The sequence below is a fragment of the Lissotriton vulgaris genome, chromosome 11 (genome assembly GCF_964263255.1).
Source record: "Lissotriton vulgaris chromosome 11, aLisVul1.2, whole genome shotgun sequence".
NCBI classification, from domain to species: domain Eukaryota; kingdom Metazoa; phylum Chordata; class Amphibia; order Caudata; family Salamandridae; genus Lissotriton; species Lissotriton vulgaris.
This window is the reverse complement of record NC_141699.1, coordinates 126,077,933-126,105,216: the sequence shown is the minus strand read 5'-3', so window position 1 is coordinate 126,105,216 and position 27,284 is coordinate 126,077,933. Positions and strand designations below refer to the sequence as shown.

The 27,284-nt window shown below is 49.2% G+C and overlaps 1 protein-coding gene across 1 annotated transcript in view; it reads left to right on the top strand.

Moving 5' to 3' along the window:
- Positions 1-8,459: 8,459 nt before the first annotated feature.
- Positions 8,460-27,284, top strand: part of TMEM233 (transmembrane protein 233) — a 200,576-nt gene continuing 181,751 nt past the window's right edge. The window contains exon 1 of the mRNA XM_086942882.1: positions 8,460-8,734. Coding sequence (XP_086799008.1) covers positions 8,555-8,734 — 180 coding nt within the window. The 5' untranslated portion in view covers positions 8,460-8,554. The remainder of the gene's footprint in view (positions 8,735-27,284) is intronic.

The following is a 27,284-nucleotide window of genomic DNA, read 5'->3' as shown; positions in this document are numbered from 1 at the left end:
CATCAAGTTTCAGGCCTCAGGTGCTCCAAGTCTCCACATGGGAGCCCTGCAAAAAAAGGACCACAGAGATAGCTGCGGGTTTAAGTAAAGTTTCATCTACATTTACAGCCACTCATTATTGAGTACTGCAAGTCATAAAAGCTAAGCTTCTGCCCTTGCTGGTATGTGGACTGGAAACGTTTCCTAATAAATTTTGGTGGTGGTTAGATCAGCAGCAATCATTCTATTCCCGCAAATCTTTCAGCTCCCAACTTTCTCCAGGGAATCTCAGATCCAATTAGAATTCGGCCTTATAGACCAATCTCTGGCACAGAGGGCCAATTTATTGAACCTGTGGTTAAGAATTCAGATGCTGGCATCTTGTTATGTTATGTAATATTTATTTCTAAAGTGCATGTTTACCCGGAGGTGTCATGGCGCTACTTTGACTGAAGCCTGAAACGAGTGCTCACTGTGACCTAAAGATCCATGTTTTTAGAGCTTTGCTAAACGAAAGCAAGGAAATCCTCAGTTTTATATCAGTGGATAATGAATTCAAGGTTTTGGATGCATATAGCATAAAACGTTTTCCTCCCCAGGAGCAGAGACTAAATGATGAGACCACTCAGTGTTTTGCTGAGAAGGAGCGTAATGTCCTGGGTGGTGCATACTATTTAAATTTTCTTTTCAAGTAGTCCAGACCGATACCGCGAAGAGCCTTAAAGGTGATGCATAGTGCCTTAAAAGTGACTCTTTGCCTAACTGCTAATCGATGTAGTGTCTTTAGTGCTGTGGAGGCCGATTTGAACTTTGGAATTCCCTACAGTAGACGTGCAGGTGAATTCTGCAGGATTTGCAATTTACTTATGTGTTGTTGCATGTTTGTATATAAACCATTACAGTAGTCAATTCTGGACATGACCATAGAGGTGACTACTGTCTTTTGTAGATCTGCTGGGATATAAGGAAGATTTTTTTAAGGTTTTCAGGGTGTAGAAAGAAGCGTAAGAAAACTGCATTTACCTGGGACCCAAAGGTAAGATTGTAATCAACAAGTACTCCCAAGTTGAAAACTTTTTTGACTGTGTTAGGGAGTAAACCCAGTTTCACGGCCAGCACGAAGGGGACCAGAAGGAAGTGGAAACCAAATAGGATGACTTCTGTTTTCTCTGAATTAGGCTACAAGCAGTTCCTTGTCATCCAGGCGCTAACTGCCTGCATACAGTTATCGAATCGGAGACGCTAGTTTTGCTTCAGATTTCACATTGGCCAAGAGATGTCTAATTTGTCCTCTTCACCCTGACAAGTGGTCATTTGTAAGACTATGAACAATCTACAAAAGACCCTCTCTTGGGCTCTGAATATTTCATACGACTCATTCAAAGGTCTCTTATGGAGACTTATCAAAAGCTAGTAAGCATAAAAAGACATTCTCATACTACAAGCTAAGTCTCATAGCTTGTTTGTAGTAGTGACATATGGTGAGTTGAACCTTCAATCCTACCTGATTCTCTCTTTGTCAAAACTAAGGTTCCTAAGATTACAGGTAGGCCTATTTGATGAAGGGGAAATAGCCCAAAGATGGAAATTCACACGGGCAGGAGTCGCCTGCTGCTCTTCCCATACTGGAAGGAATCATTGGCCCACGTACTGCGCGTCTGTTCTGGTTTTGAATGGGAAAGACGATTCTGGCTTAAGCCATCATTTCAAGAACTGAACATTACCCTATGTCAGGAGGTGATTTCTAGAGTAGGGACTGCAGGCTCTCCGCATGCTTTGTCAAGTTCATGGACAGAGTGGCTGCAAGATCTGTTTGAACATCTGTGACTTTTTCTAATACACATCTGGCATTCAAACTTTTTTTGAAAAAGTTTTTATTGAAAATTTGGCACAAAACATTCAGTAGGCGCTACCATACCGGATAAGCATTAGCATACATCAATGATAGTCCAGAAGAAACATAGACATGTCATAGGATCTTGTACAAGAAACTCAACTACCTCAACCCCTCTCTGTCTCTCTGGTATAGTAGAGTGTGGCTGATCTTGCCGTAGTATGGTGTATAAATCAGTCACTATCGCCTGATTCTTGCTCAGGCAGGGGAGGTTCGCATATGTCACTCCGGTAGTGATTCCACTTGCCCCAGATTCGCGTCCATTTCTTGGCATTCTCACTTTTGACTAACTTTTAGAGTTTGTCATCCAAGCTTCAAAGATCTGATATAGGCTTTAGTTTTACAAGAGTATTCTTCTGTTATATATGGAATACACTGATTTTATAAAGATTTGAATAGTTTTAATTAACTATCAAATAAAGATACTTATATACTGGAAAGGAAGGTTCACGAAATCACTGGGGACAACCCACCTTCAGGGGATTCCTGGGGCTCCAGCAGTAGCATAAGTTCCTTCTTCATTCTTACTCCTGCACAGAAGACAAACAAGTTTCTTATGTCTGATAACCAGTTTCAAGTGAAACAGCCTGCCTATTGTTGTGCTTTGCAGCTCAGACAGTTCTGTCCAGCCGCACAGACCACTCGATACATGGGTGGTGTAGGCAGGCCCTCTTCACTGTAAGAGGTGCGCTTCGGGCTTCTGTTCAGACTAAAGCCATTGTTTAATGCATGGATCTGGGCCAGCTCACACTCTGACCTACTGGAACTATTTGGACCAGGGTCAGTCAACAGCAAAAGCTTTTCCTTTATATTCCTCCAGGAATGTGTATTTCAGCGAGACAGTTACCCTTGGCTATACCAATAGTTCTAGAGGGAGGTAGGAATAAATAAAGAAGAGCAGGTGCATATGAAGGGAGAGAGCTAGAAATCAGGTGCTGACTAGCACGAAAAGTATGAGCACCCTAATACTCCAGGGCCTCCATATATTGGTGGGTAACCCGGCTTGGCAATTTGGAAATCGCATGTAGCCGACAACTCTAATGCATACTTACCTACAAACAGAGGAAATGATGATGTCTGTTATTTACCTACTGTACCATGGAAATCCAATAATGAGGTCAGGTCAAATGGCCTGTAACCCACTACTACAATCAGCTGCCACCAACTGTGAGTAGTGTCATGGCCTGGTCATGAGAATGCTATCCACCCAAGCCAGTTTAGACCTGCAGACAGTTCACACAGGGACAAACACGACTCGCTTTCTAAGCCAGCGATTGCCCCACGGTCATTCCCGATTTCTTTTTTTGCTCTCCTTCCCACCTTGCCAACAGCAATTTTGCCACCTACAACTGCAGCACTGTTTAATTGTGACGTGCAGTTAGCAAAATGCCCGTCGACCCAAATGACGTTTGACAAAGTCTTCATACCATCCATAAGCTTAGCACACTGTCGGGGATACATTTACCAAAATCATGTAAAGCACGAGTCAGAAGACTGATGGGACCTGCCTCCTGCACAAAAACCATGTGGACACTGCTCCAGACTTTCGACCCTACAAAAAGAGAAATATTTTCTCTAGATAGTCCCAGAACTGTAAAGGCATGTAGCCTGAATCAGTTACTTCTATTGCTTCGCCATCAGCCGTTCTAAACCGATGGCTTTTATGAGGCAGAAAAAATAAGCACAATGTTTTTCCTTATTCTTTTTCGCTTCTCCGCTGGCTTTGTAATTCTGCAAGGTATACTCACTGTGTGCGGAGTAAGAGCTCGGTCATCATTTGAACAGCAGATCACATTTTTCCTCTCCGCCCACCCATTTGTAATGGATGGTAGTTTACTGGTGGTGAAGAGCTTCCTGTTTCTCTAGCGGTAAATATAACATATACTTCTTGTTATTTCCTATGAATTATTTAAGGAAGCAAAGAAAGTGCTTCTTCAGTTCAGACTTTTATTGTATGGCAGCGTCATAAATCTTCATCCTCTAGTGGAGGAGGGTTTATTGTGGTAAGGGGCTCTGAGCCGCTCAGCCCTCCTCATGCAGACACGGGGTCCATTAAGGACTGCTCCTCTGAGAGGATTCTATGACTTCACACCTCCTTCTGATCTAAAGGTTGTAGCAGGTATAGCTGCAGTGACAAAGACACAGCTAGAGTACATTATTCATGACTGTGTACATGTCATTTATTGTGTGAGTGGATCCAAACTGAATTCACATGTCCCAGGCACCTCCGGATGTATTGCCATACCATACACACAAGACCACCTGCTAAGTATAGATTTCCTATTCTTAACTCTTTGAAGATATCTATCTATCGATCTATCTAATATGATTAGCTAACGTTGACTTAAGCATAGAAAACCTATACTTACTGTACATATACTTGCATTGATGATATTTTGGTAGTCAATATTTTTGCTGCTACATTTTCTGGACCAGGGTCAGTCAACAGCAAAAGCTTTTCCTTTATATTCCTCCAGGAATGTGTATTTCAGCGAGACAGTTACCCTTGGCTATACCAATAGTTCTAGAGGGAGGTAGGAATAAATAAAGAAGAGCAGGTGCATATGAAGGGAGAGAGCTAGAAATCAGGTGCTGACTAGCATGAAAAGTATGAGCACCCTAATACTCCAGGGCCTCCATATATTGGCGGGTAACCCGGCTTGGTAATTTGAAAATTGCATGTAGCCGACAACTCTAATGCATACTTACCTACAAACAGAGGGAATGATGATGTCTGTTATTTACCTACTGTACCATGGAAATCCAATAATGAGGTCAGGTCAAATGGCCTGTAACCCTCTACTACAATCAGCTGCCACCAACTGTGAGTAGTGTCATGGCCTGGTCATGAGAATGCTATCCACCCAAGCCAGTTTAGACCTGCAGACAGTTCACACAGGGACAAACACGACTCGCTTTCTAAGCCAGCGATTGCCCCACGGTCATTCCCGATTTCTTTTTTTGCTCTCCTTCCCACCTTGCCAACAGCAATTTTGCCACCTACAACTGCAGCACTGTTTAATTGGGAAGTGCAGTTAGCAAAATGCCCGTCGACCCAAAAGACGTTTGACAAAGTCTTCATACCATCCATCAGCTTAGCACACTGTTGGGGATACATTTACCAAAATCATGTAAAGGTAAAGCACGAGTCAGAAGACTGATGGAACCTGCCTCCTGCACAAAAACCATGTGGACACTGCTCCAGACTTTCGACCCTACAAAAAAGAAATATTTCCTCTAGATAGTCCCAGAACTGTAAAGGCATGTAGCCTGAACCAGTTACTTCCATTGCTTCGAAATCAGCCGTTCTAAACCGATGGCTTTTATTAGGCAGAAAAAATAAGCACAATGTTTTTCATTATTCTTTTTCGCTTCTCCGCTGGCTTTGTAATTCTGCAAGGTACACTCACTGCGTGCGGAGTAAGAGCTCCGTCAGCATTTGAACAGCAGATCACATTTTTCCTCTCCGTCCACCCATTTGTAATGGATGGTAGTTTACTGGTGGTGAAGAGCTTCCTGTTTCTCTAGCGGTAAATATAACATATAGTTCTTGTTATTTCCCATGAATTATTTAAGGAAGCAAAGAAAGTGCTTCTTCAGTTCAGACTTTTATTGTATGGCAGCGTCATAAATCTTCATCCTCTAGTGGAGGAGGGTTTATTGTGGTAAGGGGCTCTGAGCCGCTCAGCCCTCCTCATGCAGACACGGGGTCAATTAAGGTCTGCTCCTCTGATAGGATTCTCTGACTTCACACCTCCTTCTGATCTAAAGGTTTTAGCAGGTATAGCTGCAGTGATAAAGACACAGCTAGAGTACATTATTCATGGCTGTGTACATGTCATTTATTGTGTGAGTGGATCCAAACTGAATTCACATGTCCCCGGCACCTCCGGATGTTTTGCCATACCATACATACAAGACCACCTGCTAAGTATAGATTTCCTATTTTTAACTCTTTGAAGATATCTATATATCTATCTATCTATCTATCGATCTATCTAATATGTTTAGCTAACGTTGAGTTAAGCATAGAAAACCTATACTTACATATACTTACATTGATGACATTTTGGTAGTCAGTATTTTTGCTGCTACATTTTCTGCGGGCGATATTTAATCCACAAATGAGAAGAAAGACCTCTGTAAACTCCATCGCTGAATCAAGGCACAGCATGTATAGCTAAAGAGCCTCAGCCAATCAGCCTCCGTGGTCGTCCATGCTGAATCTGGAGGTAATGCTGCAGCGAGATGTGTGTGTGTGGTAATGCCGATCCCGCACATGTTGCCACTACCAAGAAGGTGCAAATGAGATCAAATATCTGTCTGTAAAAATGTCTTTGCAATCTGCTCTATCCACTCCCTCTTTGCTTTTAAAGTTTCTTTCTGTGCATATATTTTGCTTTCCTTCTCCATTTTTTCGGCCTATCAGGTGCTCGTTGTTTTTGCCGTAAATACGTTTCTATGAAATCACCAAATGCTGATGTGTTCAAATGTGTTCTTTGTGCTGTGATTAATTATATGTACATTTGTTGTACAAACACATTGCTTCATTAATAACGCCCGCCACATCATTTCGTTTACTCGCAAGCCCCTCCACAAGTTCCGCCATTTGCAAGCAAAAGCCTAAGTCAAACTTTGAGGCCCTTTATTCCAGCTTGGGCAGTAAAACAAGTTGTAATTGCACATCCCGGTAATTAGTAAAGGCGCAATTACCGCACCTGCCCTAGTTTCGGACCCTGGAAAAGCATGTTGTGCCCTTTTCTAATGTGAGCAAATCGGAAATCTGTCCCTTTTTCCCTTAAGTTTTACTTCAAAAAGATATTGCCGGAAAATTTCGTGGGGTGCTCATTGTGCACAAGAATTTGAACCCTGAATCGGGCACAAACAGGAACTACCTCTTGATTTGAGATGTGTGCAAAATTCACGAGTTCTTGACTCAAATGTGAACTTCTGTGGTTTACGATGGATTGAATTTAAGTGAATGAGATGCCAGAGAGGTCACAATGAGGGGACAGGACATCCGCCAACCAGTGAATGCCCTCCAGTGATGAGCCATTCAGATGGACTGGTGCGTCTGGGTGGAAATGCCACTGCAATCCACGGGATCTAGCAGTAACTGCTTGATGAAAGGATTCATATCTTGTGTGAGTGGGTGGACCCCATGGCGCCCAGCATGAAACAGGCAGGGGGAGGATACTGAATCTACAGTCTTAGCAAATCGAGATCTGCCTCTCAAAAGAGGCAATACATTTAGGACCAGCCACTTCGAACACTACGCAAGCAGAGAAGAGGCACAACAGCGCCTCGTGGTCCGCCATGTCACGCCTCCCAGGGATCAGCAGCAACTAAGAAGACAACCCCACCGCCAGAGCCACATTAAATGGAGGGTGTTGTCCGTCCACTGGGTGGCGGCCAGCTCTTACTGCAGCAAAGCCAGATATAGATCATGGTTGCCAGTAAGCACTTGCTGCTGACGTGCTACAGCTTTCTTGATCACTTTATCCAAAATGGATTAATGTGTTATTGAAAGGTGGGTAATTCCTAAGGTCAAACCATGTGCTTCCAGTTGGAGTTTTAGGCAGTGGCAGAAACAAACCACTCCTATTCTCCAGGTCTTGTAGTCACTTCCTGCCCCCCTCTCCCAAACAGTCTTCTTCAGAATGGCCGCCATGAACATGGAGCCTTCCACCCAACAGTTTCCAACTACTTGAGGGACAAGTTCTATTGTTATGTGCCCACCTTTAGCCTATGCTCCACCTCAGCCCTTCAATCCCACAACCTTAATCTCCATTAGGTGCTGAAGCGAGCCCTTCCAGTGGCCAATGGTCACATCTGGAATACTCTTCCTGGCTCAACATGATGCCACCAGGACCATGGGCACTGCGGAAAATGCCCAAGGCAGAACTGTTTTGGGCAGGGCTGTAAGTGAGGCCATGAGGCGTCACAGGCAACATGGCCGACTGAGCCCTCCAACCCCAGGTTCCACGGAGCACCACCGCTAAAGTGTCTCAGCTCTGAGACACCCACAGCGCTCTCCTCTTTCTCAGGCTTTCTGGTGAGTAGCACCAGTCCTGCAGCAAGTCACACTGACAGAAGTCAGGGCTCACCATTGGTCACTGGTGCTGTCTTTGGCCTGCCCATTGGTACAGTTGGCACTGCCCTTGCTACCCCTGCCTCAACCTCGCAGCCTCAAATATGAGTCTTTTGAGACTAAATGGGTGAGACAAGGGGTGAACACTGTACTGTAACCAGGGTTCAAAGGGCGTGTGATGTCACTTCCACTATGCCTGGCATTTGTGTGATTTTGGAAGTCTGGTAGGATGGGGCAGTGGCAGTGGGGCTCTGTCCAATGTGGGCTGCTTCTGCCCCAGTCCCACCAGATTTTCATAGGTCACCTGGATATCTCCTGAACTCCCAGTGGAGCAATCCTCTCCCACAGCGCTCCATCCTGGCCGTCGAGCCCGCAGCGCCCACCTGGCCCCTCTCCACGCTCACTTGGCGCCCAGTTCTGCTCGTCTTCCTGCTGCTCTGACTGGCGAGGAGGAGGAGAGATGAGGTAATGTCTCCCCTGAGCCACCGACTTGGATTTCAGAGCAGCTCGCGGAGCCCCAGCCAAGCAGCGCGCGGACTCAGTGACTGCACCGCTTTGGACCGCACTCACCCAGCCCTCCAGGCCTTTCTATGTCTCAACCCACCTCCAACTCGGACCTCAAGCGGACCCTCGAGACCAGCCGGGAGACCAACGTCGACGATGAAATCCCGCAGCCCCCGCAGCCCAACAACTACCTTTTCCTCACCATTTTCAGCTGCTTTTGCCCAGCCTACCCCATCAATATCGTGGCCTTCGTCTTCTCGATCATGGTGAGTGAGTGGCGCTCTTTGACCGCCCGCGGTGAAGTTTATCGGGAATGGCGCGTCCGGTTTTTATTTCCTTTTACAGCTATACAAACTCCGTAACTAAAGTGAGAATGAACAGGTGGATTTTTGTGGCAAAGTTGAGACTTCAGTTTCCGCGTGTTTTAGCCTCAAGGAGGGACGCGGAACTTATTGTAGCATCTTTTGCCCGTTTGGACACATTAATGGGCGGGAAAGGACTCTTGATGGATATATTCTGCGTAAAAATGTTGCTAAAGACGGTCTCCGGACTGAAAGGGGAGCCGTTCGCAGGGTGGTGCGCGCTCGTGACGGGCAGAACTCCTAATGGGAATGTCAGATGGTCACTCGGGCAGCTCGAGTTGCTTCAGTCCTCGGCTCCCCAGCTCAGTGCCAGCCACGCCTGCCCAACCCACGAGAGAGCTGAGGGCCACAGACATCTGAAGTGTGCGGGACGAGGCTGGCGGAAGGGCGTGCGTGCCAGGGTGGGCATGGGGCGTGCGTGCTTGCGCGGAGCGACAGAGGGGCGCACGTGCACTGGGTGGGCGACTGAGGGGCGCGTGGCCCCAGGGCGAGGAGTGAATGCCCGGCATGTGCCTGGGCGCATGCCAAGGGCCATGAGTTCTACTTGTGCCAGGGAAGACACGCGTGTTGTATCTGATTTGATAGGTGCCTATGTGTGTCGAGGGTGGCTGGATTTGCTATTGGGAGAGACGCTAGTGTGTGTACCAGGGAGAATGGCAATGTGTTTGCCCAGCTGGCGAGGCTAGGGGTCTGCGTGCCCAGGGAGAGCACTGGTTGCGCGTCAAAGGAAAGCCAAAGGAGATGCCGGGGTGTGTAGTCCTGGGGTTAGGAGGCCTGCGCGTGCCACCCACGGGCAAGAACGCACATCACTGGTGAAAGATGACCCTTGTACAAGTGAGCGTGTGCTTGGGTGCCAGCGGAGTAACATAGGGTGTTAGGTCTCTGCAGAATGGGACTCCGAAGGGGTCCCGAGACTCCCAAATGTCACAGAAATCCATAGGCTTACAGGGCTCAAAGGCGTGGCCTTCTGCACTGTGGCTGCAGCGGCGTGCGTGCCCGTGTCTAAATCAATTCAATTCAATTCAATTCATGAAGCAATATTCGGTACAAGTGAATGACCATAAAAGCACAGGCATAAAATATACAGTAATTTATAAAGAGTATTTAAAAGGAAGAAATATTACAGATAAAATTAACACTCAAAGTTCATTGAAGCGTGTCTAAATCATATGGACAAGTCCACGAAATGAACCAACCTTGATCCCATCAAGCTGCACGAAAAAATAGACCAGAATAATGGATGAAAAGGAAATGAAAAGAATAAAATACAGAAATATATATATAAATTTGGTTTATTTGATTCAAATGATGTTAGGCTGTGCAGCTTGATGGGATCAAGGTTGGTTCCTTTCGTGGACTTGTTATGTTGCAGCGCAATGAGACGGGCGCGGAGCAAGTTTTGCACGCCGCTAAAAAAATGGCAGGAGGAATTTAATGTTTATAATTGAACAAGGAGAAAGGCGTGCATCTCATTCCATTACCTCTAAATCATATGGACCGCATGAGCTGTTGGGGGGGGGGGGGGCGGAGGAGGGGGGGGGGAAGGGGCGTGGGCTAGTGGGAGAGAGCTCTAAGTGGCGTGCTGTCAAGAACTGTAAAACAGATGGTGAAAAATACAGCGCCACGAATGATATAAAAACACCGTGCGCGCAAACGTTCAGAGCGTCTGCAGGGAGGGGAAGGGAGGAGGAAAGGGGCTGAGTGTACCAGCGTGCCAAGATGCAGGGAACTGCTGATTCGTGAGCGGCATCTGATAATGACTGTATGTGCCGGTGTATCAGGGCGCGCGCGCCAGGGTAACAAGTGCTGCGCGCCTGCCTGGGAGTTTGCCTATGTGCTAGGGGCCTCATTTATGAGGCCGTGCGTCACTTTTATGACACCGGTGCGTCACTTTTTGTGACGCACCAGCAGCGTAAAAAATTTGCCTTGTTGCACCATATTTACAAAGTGACGCATCTAGGTCGATGTGTCACTTTGTATACCCCTGCGCTACATTATACCTGCGCCAGGTATAATGTATGCAAGCGGGCATTCTGACGCAGGAAAAGGTCATAGAAGTGACGCAGTGAAATCTATAAGATTTCACTGCTCCACTTCTAGGACACAAATGCGTCAATTTCTTACGCCTGCCTCACAGCAGGCGTAAGACTGACGCAGGCCCTTTCACATGGGGCTTGCCCCATGTGAAAGGACACATTGCTGGAGTTGCGTCACTTTTGTGAAACACTCCAGCAATGCGTCATTTTTGCGCCATACAGATACGTCAGAAATACTGACGTATTTGTAACTCCTTGCGCCATGATGCATCATACTGTAAATATGACGCATCATTGGTCTCGCAAGGAGGGCGCAGTCAAAAGTGACGCATCGCTGTTTTCACGCAGCAATGCGTCACTTTTCATAAATGAGGCCCTAGGGGTATAAGCGTGGCGCCAGGGAGAGAAGTGCTGCACGCCACGCCTGGGAATGTGCCTATGTGCTAGTGGTATAAGAGAATGCACGCTAGAGTGAGAAGTGCAGTGTGCCACAGGTGTTTCTGTATGTGCCAGGGGTATACCAGAGTGCGTGCTAGGGTGAGAAGTGCAGTGCGCCACAGATGTTTCTGTATGTGCTAGGGGTATACCAGAGTGCGCGATAGGGTGAGAAGTGCAGTGGGCCACTGGTGTTTCTGTATGTGCTAGGGGTATACTAGAGTGCGCGCTAGGGTGAGAAGTGCAGTGCGCCACGGGTGTTTCTGTACGTCCTAAGGGTATACCAGAGTGCGCCCTAGGGTGAGAAGTGCAGTGCGCCACAGGTGTTTCTGTATGTGCTAGGGGTATACCAGAGTGCGCTCTATGGTGAGAAGTGTAGTGCGCCACAGGTGTTTCTGTATGTGCTAGGGGTATACCAGAGTGCACGCTAGAGTGAGAAGTGCAGTGCGCCACGGGTGTTTTTGTATGTGCCAGGGGTTTACCAGAGTGAGCGCTAGGGTGAGAAGTGCAGTGCTCCACAAGTGTTTCTGTATTTGCCAGGAGTTTCCCAGAGTAAGCGCTAGTGTGAGTAGTGCAGTGTGCCACGGGTGTTTCTGTATGTGCTAGGGGTATACCAGAGTGCGCGCTAGGGTAAGAAGTGCAGTGCTCCACAAGTGTTTTTGTATGTGCCAGGGGTTTACCAGAGTGCACTCTAGGGTGAGAAGTGCAGTGCGCCACGGGTGTTTCTGTATGTGCCAGGGGTATACCAGAGTGCGCGCTAGGGTAAGAAGTGCAGTGCGCCACAGGTGTTTCTGTATGAGCTAGGGGTATACCAGAGTGCGCACTAGGGTGAGAAGGGCAGTGCGCCACAGGTGTTTCTGTATGTGCCAGGGGTATACCAGAGTGCGCGCTAGGGTAAGAAGTGCAGTGCGCCACAGGTGTTTCTGTATGAGCTAGGGGTATACCAGAGTGCGCACTAGGGTGAGAAGGGCAGTGCGCCACAGGTGTTTCTGTATGTGCCAGGGGTATACCAGAGTGCGCGCTAGGGTAAGAAGTGCAGTGCGCCACAGGTGTTTCTGTATGAGCTAGGGGTATACCAGAGTGCGCTCTAGGGTGGGAAGTGCAGTGCACCGCAAGTGTTTCTGTATGTGCCAAGGGTATACCAGAACGCACGCTAGGGTGAGAAGTGCAGTGCGTCACCGGTGTTTCTGTATGTGCTAGGGGTATACCAGAGCGCGCGCTAGGGTGATAAGTGCAGTGCGCCACGGGTGTTTCTGTATGTGGTAGGGGTATAGCAGAGCGCGCGCTAGGGTGAGAAGTGCAGTGCGCCACGGGTGTTTCTGTATGTGCCAGGGGTATACAAGAGTGCACTCTAGGGTGAGAAGTGCAGTGCGCCACGGGTGTTTCTGTATGTGCCAGGGGTATACAAGAGTGCACTCTAGGGTGAGAAGTGCAGTGCGCCACGGGTGTTTCTGTATGTGCCAGGGGTATACCAGAGTGCACTCTAGGGTGAGAAGTGCAGTGCGCCACGGGTGTTTCTGTATGTGCCAGGGGTATACAAGAGTGCACTCTAGGGTGAGAAGTGCAGTGCGCCACGGGTGTTTCTGTATGTGCCAGGGGTATACAAGAGTGCACTCTAGGGTGAGAAGTGCAGTGCGCCACGGGTGTTTCTGTATGTGCCAGGGGTATACAAGAGTGCACTCTAGGGTGAGAAGTGCAGTGCGCCACAGGTGTTTCTGTATGTACTAGGTTAGGGGTATACCAGAGTGCATTCTAGGGTGAGAAGTGCAGTGCGCCACGGGTGTTTCTGTATGTGCCAGGGGTATACCAGAGTGCACTCTAGGGTGAGAAGTGCAATGCGCCACGGGTGTTTCTGTATGTGCCAGGGGTATACAAGAGTGCACTCCAGGGTGAGAAGTGCAGTGCGCCACGGGTGTTTCTGTATGTGCTCAGGGTATAGCAGAGTGCACGCTAGGGTGAGAAGTGCAGTGCGCCACGGGTGTTTCTGTATGTGCCAGGGGTATACAAGAGTGCACTCTAGGGTGAGAAGTGCAGTGCGCCACGGGTGTTTCTGTATGTGCTCAGGGTATAGCAGAGTGCGCGCTAGGGTGGGAAGTGCAGTGCGCCACGGGTGTTTCTGTATGTGCCAGGGGTATACAAGAGTGCACTCTAGGGTGAGAAGTGCAGTGCGCCACGGGTGTTTCTGTATGTGCCAGGGGTATACAAGAGTGCACTCTAGGGTGAGAAGTGCAGTGCGCCACGGGTGTTTCTGTATGTGCCAGGGGTATACCAGAGTGCACTCTAGGGTAAGAAGTGCAGTGCGCCACGGGTGTTTCTGTATGTGCCAGGGGTATACAAGAGTGCACTCTAGGGTGAGAAGTGCAGTGCGCCACAGGTGTTTCTGTATGTACTAGGTTAGGGGTATACCAGAGTGCATTCTAGGGTGAGAAGTGCAGTGCGCCACGGGTGTTTCTGTATGTGCCAGGGGTATACCAGAGTGCACTCTAGGGTGAGAAGTGCAGTGCGCAACGGGTGTTTCTGTATGTGCCAGGGGTATACCAGAGTGCACTCTAGGGTGAGAAGTGCAGTGCGCCACGGGTGTTTCTGTATGTGCCAGGGGTATACCAGAGTGCACTCTAGGGTGAGAAGTGCAGTGCGCCATGGGTGTTTCTGTATGTGCTCAGGGTATAGCAGAGTGCACGCTAGGGTGAGAAGTGCAGTGCGCCACGTGTGTTTCTGTATGTGCCAGGGGTATACCAGAGTGCACTCTAGGGTGAGAAGTGCAGCGCGCCACGGGTGTTTCTGTATGTGCCAGGGGTATACAAGAGTGCACTCTAGGGTGAGAAGTGCAGTGCGCCACAGGTGTTTCTGTATGTACTAGGTTAGGGGTATACCAGAGTGCATTCTAGGGTGAGAAGTGCAGTGCGCCACGGGTGTTTCTGTATGTGCCAGGGGTATACAAGAGTGCACTCTAGGGTGAGAAGTGCAGTGCGCCACGGGTGTTTCTGTATGTGCCAGGGGTATACCAGAGTGCACTCTAGGGTGAGAAGTGCAGTGCGCCACGGGTGTTTCTGTATGTGCCAGGGGTATTCAAGAGTGCACTCTAGGGTGAGAAGTGCAGTGCGCCACGGGTGTTTCTGTATGTGCTCAGGGTATAGCAGAGTGCACGCTAGGGTGAGAAGTGCAGTGCGCCACGGGTGTTTCTGTATGTGCCAGGGGTATACCAGAGCGCGCTCTAGGGTGAGAAGTGCAGTGCTCCATGGGTGTTTCTGTATGTGCTAGGGGTATACCAGAGTGCGCTCTAGGGTGAGAAGTGCAGAGCGCCACGGGTGTTTCTGTATGTGCCAGGGGTATACAAGAGTGCACTCTAGGGTGAGAAGTGCAGTGCGCCACGGGTGTTTCTGTATGTGCTCAGGGTATAGCAGAGTGCACGCTAGGGTGAGAAGTGCAGTGCGCCACGGGTGTTTCTGTATGTGCCAGGGGTATACCAGAGTGCACTCTAGGGTGAGAAGTGCAGCGCGCCACGGGTGTTTCTGTATGTGCCAGGGGTATACAAGAGTGCACTCTAGGGTGAGAAGTGCAGTGCGCCACAGGTGTTTCTGTATGTACTAGGTTAGGGGTATACCAGAGTGCATTCTAGGGTGAGAAGTGCAGTGCGCCACGGGTGTTTCTGTATGTGCCAGGGGTATACAAGAGTGCACTCTAGGGTGAGAAGTGCAGTGCGCCACGGGTGTTTCTGTATGTGCCAGGGGTATACCAGAGTGCACTCTAGGGTGAGAAGTGCAGTGCGCCACGGGTGTTTCTGTATGTGCCAGGGGTATACCAGAGTGCACTCTAGGGTGAGAAGTGCAGTGCGCCACGGGTGTTTCTGTATGTGCTCAGGGTATAGCAGAGTGCACGCTAGGGTGAGAAGTGCAGTGCGCCACGGGTGTTTCTGTATCTGCCAGGGGTATACAAGAGTGCACTCTAGGGTGAGAAGTGCAGTGCGCCACAGGTGTTTCTGTATGTACTAGGTTAGGGGTATACCAGAGTGCATTCTAGGGTGAGAAGTGCAGTGCGCCACGGGTGTTTCTGTATGTGCCAGGGGTATACCAGAGTGCACTCTAGGGTGAGAAGTGCAGAGCGCCACGGGTGTTTCTGTATGTGCCAGGGGTATACAAGAGTGCACTCTAGGGTGAGAAGTGCAGTGCGCCACGGGTGTTTCTGTATGTGCTCAGGGTATAGCAGAGTGCGCGCTAGGGTGAGAAGTGCAGTGCGCCACGGGTGTTTCTGTATGTGCCAGGGGTATACCAGAGTGCACTCTAGGGTGAGAAGTGCAGCGCGCCACGGGTGTTTCTGTATGTGCCAGGGGTATACAAGAGTGCACTCTAGGGTGAGAAGTGCAGTGCGCCACAGGTGTTTCTGTATGTACTAGGTTAGGGGTATACCAGAGTGCATTCTAGGGTGAGAAGTGCAGTGCGCCACGGGTGTTTCTGTATGTGCCAGGGGTATACAAGAGTGCACTCTAGGGTGAGAAGTGCAGTGCGCCACGGGTGTTTCTGTATGTGCCAGGGGTATACCAGAGTGCACTCTAGGGTGAGAAGTGCAGTGCGCCACGGGTGTTTCTGTATGTGCCAGGGGTATACCAGAGTGCACTCTAGGGTGAGAAGTGCAGTGCGCCACAGGTGTTTCTGTATGTGCTCAGGGTATAGCAGAGTGCACGCTAGGGTGAGAAGTGCAGTGCGCCACGGGTGTTTCTGTATGTGCCAGGGGTATACAAGAGTGCACTCTAGGGTGAGAAGTGCAGTGCGCCACAGGTGTTTCTGTATGTACTAGGTTAGGGGTATACCAGAGTGCATTCTAGGGTGAGAAGTGCAGTGCGCCACGGGTGTTTCTGTATGTGCCAGGGGTATACCAGAGTGCACTCTAGGGTGAGAAGTGCAGAGCGCCACGGGTGTTTCTGTATGTGCCAGGGGTATACAAGAGTGCACTCTAGGGTGAGAAGTGCAGAGCGCCACGGGTGTTTCTGTATGTGCCAGGGGTATACCAGAGTGCACTCTAGGGTGAGAAGTGCAGAGCGCCACGGGTGTTTCTGTATGTGCCAGGGGTATACAAGAGTGCACTCTAGGGTGAGAAGTGCAGAGCGCCACGGGTGTTTCTGTATGTGCCAGGGGTATACCAGAGTGCACTCTAGGGTGAGAAGTGCAGAGCGCCACGGGTGTTTCTGTATGTGCCAGGGGTATACCAGAGTGCACTCTAGGGTGAGAAGTGCAGGGCGCCACAGGTGTTTCTGTATGTACTAGGTTAGGGGTATACCAGAGTGCATTCTAGGGTGAGAAGTGCAGTGCGCCACGGGTGTTTCTGTATGTGCCAGGGGTATACCAGAGTGCACTCTAGGGTGAGAAGTGCAGAGCGCCACGGGTGTTTCTGTATGTGCCAGGGGTATACAAGAGTGCACTCTAGGGTGAGAAGTGCAGAGCGCCACGGGTGTTTCTGTATGTGCCAGGGGTATACCAGAGTGCACTCTAGGGTGAGAAGTGCAGAGCGCCACGGGTGTTTCTGTATGTGCCAGGGGTATACAAGAGTGCACTCTAGGGTGAGAAGTGCAGTGCGCCACGGGTGTTTCTGTATGTGCCAGGGGTATACCAGAGTGCACTCTAGGGTGAGAAGTGCAGTGCGCCACGGGTGTTTCTGTATGTGCCAGGGGTATACAAGAGTGCACTCTAGGGTGAGAAGTGCAGTGCGCCACGGGTGTTTCTGTATGTGCCAGGGGTATACAAGAGTGCACTCTAGGGTGAGAAGTGCAGTGCGCCACGGGTGTTTCTGTATGTGCCAGGGGTATACAAGAGTGCACTCTAGGGTGAGAAGTGCAGTGCGCCACGGGTGTTTCTGTATGTGCCAGGGGTATACAAGAGTGCACTCTAGGGTGAGAAGTGCAGAGCGCCACGGGTGTTTCTGTATGTGCCAGGGGTATACAAGAGTGCACTCTAGGGTGAGAAGTGCAGTGCGCCACGGGTGTTTCTGTATGTGCCAGGGGTATACAAGAGTGCACTCTAGGGTGAGAAGTGCAGTGCGCCACGGGTGTTTCTGTATGTGCCAGGGGTATACAAGAGTGCGCGCTAGGGTGAGAAGTGCAGTGCGCCACGGGTGTTTCTGTATGTGCCAGGGTGAGAAGTGCAGCCGCGCAGCGCCATGGAGCTGGTGTAAAGCCGTAGGAGTGAGGTCGTGTGTGCCGGGGTCCAGGGGCCCTAGGATAAGTGCGTTCCACAGACGAGAAAGATCTGCTGTGATTGAAGTAAAAAGTTGTCTCTGAGTCTGACCTGAGAAGGATTGTCTGTGGCAGGAGTTAAATATGTTTGTGCGAGATGGACGTGTTCCAAAGGGCAGTGGCTCCAAGGGCTCCGGGTGCGGCGGGTGGAAGGGTTAAGTGGGCTAATAGCAAGACATGCTTCAGGTGCCAGTTGTGAAAGCGGGTCGTGTGTGCCAAGGCAGAGGATGACTGCGGTGAGAAAGAAGACACCGCGACCTGTGCCGAGAGGAGTCCCCGGGCGGGGTGGCAAGGGGCGTTTTCCCATCAATCCAGGGAACACCATCCGTGCTCTGAACGGCTCTCAGGTTTCCTGGCACGTGCCTTCTCAATACATGCAGATTCGGAATAGGGTCACTGCGCAGTGCGCAAGAAGGCAAATTGCTTCTTGGAAACATGCCACGCGCGCTTTTTAATAACTTGTGTTCCATTTGAACTAGAAACCATTTAAATTGACACCACCTTGTTATGCATCATATGGTTTATGCAGTGCAGAGGTGGGAACTACTTCGTCAGGCGGCGGCAGCAGAAACGCACGATGGTTGTGCTGTATCACGATATTTGTTTTTGTGATGCGCTTGCTTGCAAAAACACTTTGTGGCATTGCCTTGGTAACACACCAAGCAGAATAAGTCTAAAAAAATAATGAGAAAAAACCCTCAATATAGAGTAAGACATCCAATGCCCCCAAAAATGTTGGTCGAACAGGTATATCCCTCACCCAAATATCGAATTTCAAATTTTGTGATTTTATAAAATAGTGTGGCCAGAACCTCGACCACCTAAAAAATAGCATGACGGTGAGTACATCTTGATAAGTATCTATGTATTATTCTTAACTACACTTCCGCGGACCTTCCTTGTACCTTGGTGCGGAGTTTCGAACAGTGCATTTTCACACTACATACAGTGTGTACTCGCCTTCGTGATATTTTAACAGGCTAAGATACTTTGGTGGTACAAGTTTTTGTCCTCAGTATTGTGATATGCACGCGGTAAATCAACCTGAGGGCATATTTACAAAGAATTGGCATAAGGCAACGCTGCAAGTTATTTTGCTGCACTGCCCTACGCCAATTTGAAAGGGCGTGAATGCACTGTAGTTACACAATACAGTGAATTCCTGTCCTTTCAGTCAGCGCGGTGCACAATTAGCAGCTGTGCATCTACGCAGGCACCCTTCCACCATGGTGCAAGGGTGTCTGTGCTGTTGGCATGATTGTTTTTGAGCAGGAAGCGTCGCCGTCCTGCATAAAAATAATCATTGGAGGTGTATTCCTCTTTCTATGTGTGCTGCTGAAAGGAAAAAACGAGGAGAAATAATGTTATTTTTCCTCGTTATGCCTCCCCTACACCTCCCCTGGTGAGTCGTAGGCTTTTAATGCATTCCCAGCAGGCGCGCAACACCCATTGAACTCACCGGGCTTCAGCCAACCACCTCCCCTCCCCCCCCCCTCGTGTGTGGCAGCCCGGGATGAGACAGATCCCAGGCACACACAGAGCCGCACCCGAACGTTTAACAGGTCTTTAAAAGACCATTTGAATGTTAATTAGGCCTTGCAGTTGTTTCACCCCTTCTAAGAGCCCCTGCAGCCCCACTCTACCTACTGATTAAAGGTTCAGCCCCCCCCCCCGAAATTTTTTCTTAGCCCCCCCCCCGAAATTTGGCTCTAGTTGCGCCTCTGATTCCCAGCGTAACACACATGGCACGCCTACCCATCTTAGCATGAGGCAACCCAGCAACTTGTGCTGAAGTGCCTCACTCCATATCTACAAGGCCTGAAATGCTATGCAGGGTGGCTAAGCATGGCCTTGTAGATATGGCTAAGCACTGTGTGCCACCGGAATGTCACTGAAAGTGAGGTTCCAGCAGTGCACAAGGCTTATAGTAAATAAGCCCCCTAGTTTTGTGACTTTCCCGTATTCCCAAATAATACATTTCAGTGCTAAGGGAGGGAGGGAGTGGCAGCATCCAGCAGTGTACATAGAGAAAGCTGTGTAATGCTTCTACATGTAGGCATATTAAGGGTGCGGAAGGGGGAGGGGTGCAGGTGATTTGACCCTTGACCCTGGAGCTCTTTCTGGGGTTTACCATCAGCAGACAGCAAACCAGGAACATTCATGTGGCCGGTCTGTGGGTGCCAAAAATTTGACTAAAAAGTAAAGTGCTACAGATGGGTACATTTACTGTGAGTCAAGTCGGGGTGATGGCTCACATCTGGAGAGCCCCCTGATGGAGCGAGCCGCTGCATTATGTACTAACTGCAGAGGAGGGTATCTCCCTGCCTCCTCTTCTTGCTCCTGCCTGTTGCTCCCCCACCTCTTTAGTCCACTGTCTGCCAGTGGTCTAAGTCTTGGCAGCTGGATTTTTGGTCTTAGGGTGAGCTTTTCTGTTATTCATTAGGTCTAGCTGCTTCTCTGGGCCCTGTTGGTAATGCCTCATTCTAAGACCTCTAAACAGCGCTGCTAGCTGTGTCTCTGTTCTCAGTGGTAGTAAACCATTCTTAGTCCTCTAGGTGGTGCTGCAACTGTGTCTCTGATCACAGTGGTAATTCCTCATTCTTAGTCCTCTAGACAGAACTGATAGCTGCTTCTCCTGTCACAGTTGTAATTCCTTTTTCTTAGTGTTCTGGTCAGTGCTGCTAGCTGCTTCTCTGGTCCTAGTGGTAATTCCTCATTCTAAGTCCTGTAGACAGTGCTGCTACTTGCCACTCTGGTCCTGTCAGCAATTACTCATTCTAAGTCCTGTAGACGGTGCTGCTAGCTTCTTCTCTGGTACCAGTGGTAATTCCTCATTCTAAGTCCTCTAGATAGTGCTGCCACTGTGTCTTTGTTCATACTTCCCCAACACTCCAAACCAAAACACATAGATAAAAGACATTGTCATTTACAACGCCAATAGCTCTAACTCTGACAAATGTGAGACCTATTGCATTGCAAATGCTTGTTATGTCATGTTATGTCAGACATATTTATATTGTGTGCATCCTGCCATTAGCATAGCCCTAAGGAACCATTGGGGTCCAGGTTCCATCTTACCCTGTTTTTGAGGGTTCTGGCGTAGTGAATAATCTGGTTTGGTCTACGTGTCATGACAGTAGTGTGTTCATAGTTCTGTTACTGTTTACAATGCCTAGATTAATAAGTTATTGAGTTTTATCGGTGTGGCCAGGGATATTGCCAAGAGCATTTGGTTGGTGTCTCATTTAATTGGCTTGCCCATTGCTTGGCATCTTGTTATGTGAATGTGTTGATTGCAGTTCCTGCAGGTGCTGGCGAGCCATGATTTACCGGTCTATACAGGTTATGCGGGTGGATGGAAAGCGTTTGTTTTAACATGTTCTATTGATGGATTGGCGAGTAAATTATTGACCTTATACTTATGGTGGGATCTCCGAACACTTTATTCTCCTATAGAACAGGTCCATTTTTGGTTATAATTCTGTAAGTGGGGGGCCACCTGTTCTTTACCCCCCTTCAGCTCCTTTGTATATATGTGTAAATTATTGAGACAGGCTTGTACATTGTGACACAGTGGTACACAATCTTTGGCCAACACGTTTGTTGGACTTTGGCATGGTGATACAAGGAGGTTGGAATTAAAATTACTGGCAGGTGTCTCAGCACCAAATTCTGGCCATTACACTTTTTTTTACTGTGGCTTTGTCCTGCTTTCTCCCTGTCACACAAAGCAACTTTTGTGGCTGTGATGCTTTGCAGGAAAAAATAGTGCATTTGTCTCCCAGTGTTGACCCAATGACTCTTACATCTCCAACATCCTCTGCAAACCATTACACTTTTCATCGTACACAGCTTGTGCCAGACTATCATCAAGCAGACTCCATTCCACGACCTGTGGTAAACTTTCATGCTGATCAGCAGAAACGTGTAAGGCACAAGCAAAGTGAGCAATTGTCCACGGTCCCACATTTCAAAGGTCCCCTAGCAAAGTGGTAATTCTCTCACCCAGTCTCACCTTTGTTGATTTCTCTATCAGAAATTCTATCTGCTTGCCTCTACCTCTGTTCCAGTCCCTGTGCCCAGTTTCAGTTTAAGGAGTTTTGGACATCTGGGCAAGACATATTTCAGATTTTGTGTGCAAGTTTTAAGTCTAATTCTGTAATTTTTGGCATAATGCAGACTTGATCTAGCAGAAAATATGTGATGAAATTCAAAGTCGCTCCGGACAGGAACCCCAAGATAAATCTTGCTCAGAGACCAAAAATCATTAACATGACATTGTTACTCAGCTCTTACAGCCTCTGAGGGATCTTTCAAACCATTTCCCAAGTAACTGGACTGTCCACCTCCCACATTTTCAAACCACTGAGCTGAACCACTCCTAAACAATTACTTAAACTCAGGGGGGCAGATTTACAAGCCCCCTTGCGCCACCAGTACGTAACTTTTCATGACGTACCAGTGGCGCAGGGGCTCCTCCATATTTACAAGGAGAGAAAAAGCCACCCTGCGTGACTTTTCCACTCCTTGTAAATACGGCCCCTTTACACGCAGCGTTTTGCATTGTAGGGGTGTTCCATGGGTGTTGTTGTGGGTGTTCCCACGCAACACCCATGGAACCAGACATCTCCAGATTTACGAGAAATCGTAAATCTGGAGATGTGCCTGAATGCTACACCACCCTAAAGGTGGCGTAGCGTGGCGCAACAAGGAGAAATGTTTTTATTTCTCCTCGTGTTTTCCTCTTTAAATGTGTGCTGCATTCTACAGCACACATTGAAAGAAGAAAATGCCTGTTGTGATTGTTTTTGTACAGGAAGGTGCCCCTTCTTGCACAAAAAACAATCTCCCCATGACACAGGCATCCTTGCGCCATGGTGCAAGGGAGCCCGCACCAGCGCATGGCTGCAGTTTATGCTCCAACGCAGGGGGAAGAACAGAGATGCGACATATTCTTGTAAATATGTCGCATCCCTGTGCTTCGGAAGTGCCGCAGCATGGCGCAGCCAAAAGGCTTGCAGTGCCACGCTGCAGCACTTCCTCGTAGATCTGCCCCATCAACTTTGGCTTATTACGAAACAGAAAATCTATAAAACGATGCCCATAATTAAAATCACATGAACACACGATGCAAAACAATACAAAAGTAATAAAAATACACATGGTCAATTAAATAGTAATATCAGACAGGCATTAGGATAACCATTACAAAAATAACATCATGTCATTGGCTTACGAAACAAAGATGTCGCCTGTTCATTCCACTTCAGAGAAAGACTTTATAAAACGACTCCTAATACAGTCATTCAGAAAATGCAGTAGGCCATTTTCAATTTACTGTAAAAGAAACCAGCATTTGGCTGAAGGCCACTGAGTGAGCCACGTGCAGTGGAGCATAAGTGCTGTGTGCCAGAGGGATCTCATTTTAACTTCTAATGGCCCTCACTCAAAGACAATCAGGGATGCAACCAGACACACAGCGCCGGCATCCTTAAGTGGATGGTGCTGCAGAAGCAAAAGTCATTTATACACGTCAGAGCTCAAAGCTTTGATTTTCGGGATATTGTAGGTGCACTTCGCCATATATTGATCTGTTCTTAATCTCGTTATGGACTGTATTGAATTTGTGAGACATCATCGCTGAAAAGGTTACCAATTGTTGACTGCGCATTAAGGTTTGCTGTGTTTATGTTAAAGAAAATTCCCCCAGACATCTTCCGATGCACAAAGAGGGTGGGAAAATTATTGGCAGAGATGCCCGCTTCCACCTGGATGTAATTTTCAGACTATCTGGAATTCACAAATGTTCACAGATGCACTCCTTGAAAACCGCGCTAGGCGCAGATTTCCATGCAGAAACTGCAGAAGGTCATGAGACATTCCTTTCGGGATCCTATTCCTGTTGCGTGGAGTTACTTACATTACAGGACTCCTCACACTGGGAGTAGGATCTCCCAGGCAAATGGATTTATTTCCTTCAACAGTGAAAATATTTTTCCCTGTGGAGAAACATCTTATCCACACCCCACCAAATCTGGATGTGATTCAATCCTCTTCCCACCCTGAGAATTAACTTAGTTCGTTCCTTGTCTGGAGTAAAATTCCTAAAGATTATAGGGTGGGAAAGGGAATGCAAAGAGTTTGTGAAAACACATGTTTGTGCAGGATCAGTCTTTTAAAGCTAACCTCGTCAAGGATTCCCAATTTTCCTAAACTTTGTGTGGGATTTACAGGTGCTGAGAACTCTTGATGGGGACCTTTGCAGACGTGGAAGCGTTTACGCCTGCTGGAGATCTCTCCATGAGTTTTTGGCTGGTGTAATACAGTTAAGTCAGGTTGTAAACTTACATTCATGATCAATCGAATCCCTCATTTTTGTCTTAATAATTTTTTATAATTTTATTGTGAATTCATAATGTTTGTGAGAAGCACTAGATTTAGCTTTTCACCACCTAAGTATATAGACTTGTAAAGTTGCAATCATGGCATGCTTTTACAGCTTAGAAGGAATTCTAGTGGCTTTGTAAAAAATATGAATATTTTGTCAAAAAACTGTGGACAATCAATTTAGTAAAGTTTGAATAGTCTGGCCTATTGGGGCCCATCGGGAGACTGGGAGGGCAAAGACCGACCAGAGACAAATTAAGGTGTGATAAAGGCCGCTTTATTGGGAACAGGTGCATCTTAACACAATACCACATCCTTGGCCTTTGCCGTACAAAACTAGACCTAACTAAATATACACATACCTGACCAAACCCCCACACCCACCCCTAAAAAGTTCCCCCGCCAACAACATAAGCATAAGTACCAACTACCCAAACGCCTGCCTCAACTGTTTAAACACTTGCCATATGTACACTCCCTCCCCCTCTGTCCAGGAAAACTCATTCCTCCTATCCTACCCCCCCCCTTTAACTAGGAAAAAGCGCCACTCAAAAGCCCACCTACGACTTTCGACCCCCCCTAGAGCCCCTGCGCCTTTGGATACCTGCGCACCCCAACGGCCTGATCTACTGCCTCCTTCAGCTGCACAATATAGAGCTCCATCCCATATCGTGACAAATGCACGCCGTCTTCACTGAAAAAATATACCGCCCCATACCTCAGCTCCGGGTGCTCCATCCTACCCAAACCTTCTTTCTCACAGAAAGCCCTCATCTCCCTGTTAATTTTCCTCCTTGTCCTGTCAATAGCCGCTGGCCTCTCTGCCCCTCTCCAGCATCGTCTGGGAATGAATTCCGACCAAATGACATAACACCCCGCCCACTGCCTCTGAATTTCCAGCAAATCCCTCTTCATTTGTTTCACAAGTGCCAGTCCCTTACACTGCACCAAGTCATTTTCACCCAAATGGATGACTACCACATCCGGACAGACTCCCCCCCGCCCCCCCGCCCCCCGCACAACATTGTTTAAAACCGGCACCAACTCGTGCCAACGCATGCCCCCTTTTCCCCTCCAATGACACCTAAACAACTGTTCGTCCAACTCCAAATTGAGGTTCCTGTGTTTCTCCCATTCGGCTCTTTCTGCTCTCTTAAAAAAAGGAATGGCCCACCACGTAAATGCTCATTGCTGCCGCAGTAGACCCCACCACCGCACCTGCAAAGATACATATGTAAGCAATGGGCCAAGCATGTCAACCTCACTCCACTCCTACCTCCCGCATCCTGACGTACGTCCTATAACAGTCCGATTTCCAGCGTCCCAGTCTTTTGATCTCCTCTTTACCCCAACCCTTTCGTGCCGCCTCCGTTGCCGTCCCAATGCGGAAGGAATGTGTCCCGAATTCCTTCTGGTCCTCACCCATAGCCTGTAGGGCGTGCCGCAGGACCCACAGCAGCTGGGCCGCCATCACCCGACCGGCCTCTCCCCGGCCAAAAACCTCCGCACCGTCCTGTACCTGCCCGTCCGCCAGTCGTCTCCCCCACCCCGCTGGACATTCCGCCTCTGACCCCCCAGGACCCAGTACCACCCAAGTACCCTCTCCACGCTGATCCGTCTTTGACCGTCGCAGACGCAGCGCCACCTCCCGGCCGCGCAAATCTACCTCCCCCCACTTCACACCCGGCCGTCCCAGCAACCCCACCATCTCCGACATCCGGAACGCTCCAAAAACATCCACAACATCAGCGTGGAAAACAGCACCGTCTCCGCCTGATCCCTGCACACCCCCGGCAGGCGGCGCACCAAGCCTTCCAGCATCACTTCCGTAATAGGAAGTCGCCGCCGCACCCGCGCCCCCTTATCTCTCTCCCAACCCTCCAAAAGCCGCCCCCCCAACTCTCCCGCCGAAGGCGCATAACCCCACCAGAGCTTCCCCATGAACGCCACCCCTGCCAACTTCCCCGCAATCGTTACCCCCGCCAGCCACTTGTCCATCAAACCAAGCATGGACCGCACCACCTGTTCCTCCCACCGCCACTTGCCATGCTGCCTTACCGCTCCAAAACGTAGAAACTCCAGCCAAGCCTGCTCATAAGTCTTCCACGTGGACGCCGCCAGAGACGCCTTCACCAACTGAACGACCCGCGCTCTCCCACCAACCAAAGCTCCTCCAGCACCTTCGTCTTGACTGCAGCCGCCTCCGTGGCTAGCCCATGGAACCTCTGCCACTGTGAACGAGACAAAGCATCCGCAATGTCATTGTCCACCTCCGGTAAATGCTGAGCTTGAAACAAAATGTCATGCACCAAGCACTTCAAGACGAAAACACGCATCAACTTCAGCACCTGTGGCTCCCTCGTGGACTGTCGATTCACCACCTGGACCACCGACATATTGTCCACCCTGAACAAGACACGCCTGTGCGCCAACTCCTGCGCCCAAACAGTCACTGCCACCACCAACGGGAAAAGCTCCAGGAACGGGATACTCCTTCCCCCCGCCTGCCAAGTAGCCGGCCATTGCTCCGCGCACCATCTCCCTGCCCAGTACAGACCGAAGCCGCCGACTCCCGCCGCTTCCGAGGACATCGTGACATCCCACTCCCAGTCCTCCGGGGGCGCCATTGGAACTCCATTAAAATGCCCCAGAAAAGCCAGCCACATGCTCAAGTCCTCTCTCAAACCCTGCGACAGGCGTACGTGATGGTGTGGGCAACGTCAGACCGGACAATGCCAGCCCCAGCCGACAACAAAACGTCCGTCCCGCCCACACAACACGGCACGCAAAGTTCAAATGTCCCAGCAACACCTGCACCTCCCGCACCTTCACCTTCCGCCTGGCCAACATGCCACTCACCAAGTTCATCATCACCGCTCGCTTATCCTCCGGTAGGCGTGCTTCCATGGCCGCCGAGTCGAGCTCTATACCGAGGAATGACAGCACCTTGCTGGGACCTTGAGTCTTCTCCAGCGCCAAAGGAACCCCCAGGTAACCCATCAAGTCTGTAAAACTGTCCAGCTGCCGCTGGCAGTCCGTCGAACCGGGCCGACCCACCAGGAAGAATTCGTCCAGGTAGTGCGTCATCGCCTCAGAGCCTGTGCGTCAGGAAAAAGCCCACTGCAATAAGGAGCTGAACCTCTCAAACAATGCACATGACACCGAGCACCCCATGGGCAGCGCTCTATCCACGAAAATGAGGCCGTCAAACTGGATCCCCAGCTGCTGATGATCCGCCGGATGCACCGGCAACAACCGAAATGCAGATTTCACATCACATTTTGCCATGAGCGCACCCCGACCAGCTGCTGTCACCAGCCTCCTCGCCACGTCCACAGACGAGTACGACACCAACGCCAACTCCGCCGAG